The sequence below is a fragment of the Solea senegalensis genome, linkage group LG17 (genome assembly GCF_019176455.1).
Source record: "Solea senegalensis isolate Sse05_10M linkage group LG17, IFAPA_SoseM_1, whole genome shotgun sequence".
NCBI lineage: Eukaryota > Metazoa > Chordata > Actinopteri > Pleuronectiformes > Soleidae > Solea > Solea senegalensis.
Genome location: NC_058037.1, coordinates 8,532,106 through 8,536,618, shown reverse-complemented (window position 1 = coordinate 8,536,618; position 4,513 = coordinate 8,532,106). Strand labels below are relative to the sequence as shown.

The window sequence follows — 4,513 nt, the reverse complement described above, 5'->3', positions numbered from 1 at the left end:
AGAGTGTTTACGCAAGAGGCAAAGGACAGGAAGGGGCGCCCGAACAAGTCGCTTGAAAGCATATTGGGGTTCTGATGAAGGGTCCGCGTCCAGTACGTGTGACTCCTTGTGTTCTCCTGAAACGCCCATTCTCCAGACACGCCTCAGACTCCTGGCTTGCAGCCACTTAGAGTTCAGTATGGGAAGAGGCAGCGGCTGTTAGTAGGTGTGGACTGTCAGTCAAACCGACCCGCCCCAACGCGTCTCACACTGGAGGCGCACAGTTCTCAACTGCTCCAACAGCTGTGGAGTGGCTCTTCTGTGGCTTCCCGCAAGCAACATCCAGCGTTAAACGGCCAAAATGTAAAGGACAAGCAACCTTACACCACTTTCTGAAAGTAGGTGTTGAATTGAGGGGCAGCTCGGTCATAAAACGATGCGTAAAGTTGCTGTTGCGCAGCAGGGGCTGTGGAGCCAAAGAGGAGAGTAAATATTCTGCTGGGGGATCAAAGGTTTTCCTGGATGTAATGGACTTGTCAGCAAAGCAAGCCTCTGGGTGTCGTGAAAATCTGAAGCTGTGAGAGAGAGAGAGAAAAAAAAGAAAGAAATTGCTACGACTTGAAAAAGTTCGTGTGTTTTTGTATTTTTTTTTTTGTTTCAATTCTAGAGTTTGGCGAAGTGCGCAGCAGGAGAACAGATGCTGGACAGTGACTAAGGTGCGCAAGAAATAAAAACAAGCACATCATCGCGCAACTACTATTTTCCGTCTCTGTCAACAGCTTGATGATATGTTAGACTTCAGTCCGCGCGGGTAATTTCTCCAGAAAGTTGGACGCAGCTGATGCCACTGACCCGACAGCAGCCAGTGGAAACTCGTGTTGTTTACACTCTTCTGTCTCCGTCTGCGTAACATGGACGAGAGTGTTGAGTCTGCTGCGGCCGAAAGCTGCTCTGACGGGGAGAGCGTCAGCCTCAGCGTGCTCAACTGGGAGCAAGTGCAGCGCCTGGACACCATCCTCACCGGCTCCATCCCCATCCACGGCCGCTGGAGCTTCCCCACCCTGGAGGTCAAGCCACGCGATATCGTCAAGGTGGTCCGGAGCCGCATGGAGGAGAAGCGGATACATGTCCGGGAGGTGCGCCTGAACGGCTCCGCGGCCAGCTACGTCCTGCACGAGGACAGCGGCCTTGGCTGGAAAGATCTGGACTTGATATTCTGCGCCGAGATGAAAGGAGAGATGGAGTTTCAGATAGTGAAAGACATAGTTCTGGACTCTCTTCTAGACTTTTTGCCCGAGGGAGTGAATAAAGAAAAGATCACACCAGTGACTTTAAAGGTAGTGTATTAAATTATAAGTGGGGGGGTGATCACATTGTGTGTGTGTGTGTTAACTTTGTAGGCTTTCAAATAAGATTGTGCATTATTCTCCGCCTCTGTCCTATTTCTATAGGCTGTGCAGATCACAGACAACGCCATTGTTGAATCAATGCACACAATATTTGTTTGCATAATCCTCCTTAAAGTATATCACATTTGCATATACATACTGTATAGGTGAGATTTGAGACGCCTTCAAATAGTAAAAAAAAAAGGTTGGTTTCCAATTCAAAGTCGGTCTAATCCAATTGGAGTCAAATCCACATTAATCAGTCAGCCCTCAGTTACCTGGATACCGAGGACTACCCAGGCTACTAATGGCCCACCAACAGATATGATCAGCAAAACATCACGACCAAACCAGACCAAATCAAGATTTTTATCTGCTGCTAATATCATTTATGTCCACTTGCTGTACGCCCCGCTCCAACCAAGACTAGTCTTCAGCATTTTTTATTCAGAAGATATTCATTAAAACGTGAAAAGCAGACATCTGTGTGACATGCAGCTTTTCAGAGAAATGGCACATAAGTGCTGCGGGGACTGACACTTAATTACAGCTGTGAGGGGAAGAACATTTGAGGAGATGGTTAGTAGACAGAGGGAAGGCAGGAGGTGCTGAGTGACTGGAAACAAAGTCAGCTTTAAAATATGAGTGCTCAAGAACCGAAATGATTCAGGTCCAATTATGTGTTCCTATGGGGCTCCACTGTTTAACTGGAACATTTCCTGATACTCAGACAGACTTACGCTGAGCAATATCCACGGTTACAGCAGACATGGGTCAATGGTTTGCGTCTGACTCCTCACTTGTGTGTTTCAGGAGGCCTATGTGCAGAAGATGGTGAAGGTGTGTAACGACTCCGACCGCTGGAGTCTCATCTCCCTCTCCAACAACCGTGGCAAAAATGTGGAGCTGAAGTTCGTGGACTCGCTTCGACGGCAGTTTGAGTTCAGCGTGGACTCCTTCCAGATCCGCCTGGACTCGCTTCTCCTCTTCTACGAGTGTTCGGAACACCCGATGGCTGCCACGTTCCACCCCACAATCCTCGGCGAGAGTGTCTACGGCGACTTCCCCACGGCCCTCGACCACCTGCGGAAGCGTCTCATCTGCACACGGAGTCCCGAGGAGATCCGGGGCGGGGGCCTGCTGAAGTACTGTCACCTCCTGGTGCGAGGTTTCCGCGCGGCTTCAGAGGCCGAGATGAAGCTGCTGCAGCGCTACATGTGCTCGCGCTTCTTTATAGATTTCCCTGATGTGAGCGAGCAGAGGAGGAAGCTGGAGTCCTATCTGCAGAACCACTTTGTTGATCTGGAGGACAGGAAGTACGACTATCTGGCCACGCTGTACGACGTGGTGCAGGAGAGCACGGTGTGCCTGATGGGCCACGAGAGGCGTCAGACTCTCAGCCTCATCTCGTCACTGGCACTGCGAGTCTTGGCGGAACAGAACGCCATTCCCAACGCTGCCAATGTCACCTGCTTCTACCAGCCGGCCCCTTATGTTGCAGACTGCAACTTTAGCAACTATTATGTAGCACAGGTTCAACCTGTTTACGCCTGTCTTCCCTCGCCTCCTCATCAGTATCTAACTTCCCTACAACATCCCATCTATGGCACCTGGTTGCCCTGTAACTAAACCCTGTGAGCATCCTTGCACTTTTGTGTAACGAGTGGAAAACACGGCCAATTAAAAAGGATAAAAGGTGATATCTTTATCTCTTCTGTGAGGTTGTAAATGTAGGGACACGAGAAAGAAAATACTGGGGGGATAAAAAGACATTAAAGTGCAAATAAAAGAAGAGAATAAAAGAAAGAAGGGAAACGAGGACAAGGAACCTGGATCAAGGCAGTGAGCCAGAGTAAGGATTTTCCTTGGTGTAGAGTGCTCCAGCATGGTGCCGCTAAGCACACAGGAACTGATGCCAACGAGAGAGGCTGATCATCCATTTTATGGGTCTCAAGATCAGTTTGGTAAAGCAAACAACAAGGACGCGTTACCAAGCTCAGCCTCAGAATCATGAACATCATGATAGGTTACGCTGCACAGGAACTCAAACACACAAGAAAACCCATCAACCAAAACACACACGACCACGGAGAGACACAGATGCACATGATGCCATTAAGACTCTGAACATGATGCAACGAGGACATTGATTGATGATCAAACAACAGCAACTCTCTGACCTTTCGCATGTGCTCTGTTGTTCGTGCGTGGGTGGTTGGAAGAAGGAGGAGGAGGAGGAGGAGGAGGAGGAGGGCCACAGAAAAAGAGGAACTGGATAATGTTTACAAATCCAAAGATCTACTTTGATACTCAAGTTTATGTGAACTGGGGGGAAAGAAAAGAAAAAAAAATGACAACAAAACAATGCATGCTTTATTTCTGTACAGGAATAACTTACTCTAAGTGCCTAGATGAAGCCTAAAGGGAAGAAGATGTGTTTGTGAGGGTGGAGTTAACTTGAGTTGAACAATCGCGCTGTCACACTGATACCTGATAACGACCCCTGATAACTGAAAATGAATGTACTGATGATCAGAAAGTTTCCCAATGCTGAGTAAGGTCTCTTACACTGAGGAAAGGTATAGGACCAGTTTTTGTAAATGTTTAGTTGAAGCCTGCTCTAATCTGTTGTCCTGTTGGACTAATACACATCCTGATTACCAAAGAGGAAATAACAACATAATCTCATCATTTGTAGAAGCGGGGAGGGAGGGTGCGGGGTTGGTGGACGTGGTTGGATAAAGAAAATGCTTACTACGGTCAAATACTATAGATGTCTTTAAAGTGCACAGCCTGATGATCTTCTCTGCAGCCTCATCACTAAAAATGAAACCAACAACGCAACGATTCACCGCAGAGAGAAGTCACTCGAATCTTTTTTTTGTTTTCAACGGGTGGTGAAATGCTGTTATTTCTACAACGTGTACGTTGCAACGCTCACACGCTGCATGCTGAAACCTTCTATTTGACGTGCGCGTGGGAATAAATGGATTTTAATTTTACAACTCATGCTGTTGTCGTAAAAACAACAACAAAAAAACATGAGGTGCCTGCTGGAGCTTTCCAAAGTATTGTTGACCGTCAGCGTTACACGTGCAAACACACCTTTAAAGTGCACTCCCGTGCTCGTAAAACAGTTCTGAACA

The 4,513-nt window shown here is 47.6% G+C and overlaps 1 protein-coding gene across 1 annotated transcript; it reads left to right on the top strand.

The window, feature by feature from the left end:
* The first annotated feature begins 205 nt into the window (after positions 1-205).
* Positions 206-3,585, top strand: LOC122784310 (terminal nucleotidyltransferase 5A-like). The gene is made up of 2 exons (XM_044049522.1): positions 206-1,316; positions 2,181-3,585. The coding sequence occupies exons 1-2, from the start codon at positions 891-893 to the stop codon at positions 2,994-2,996; spliced, it is 1,242 nt and encodes a 413-aa protein (XP_043905457.1). The 5' UTR covers positions 206-890; the 3' UTR covers positions 2,997-3,585.
* Positions 3,586-4,513: the final 928 nt, after the last annotated feature.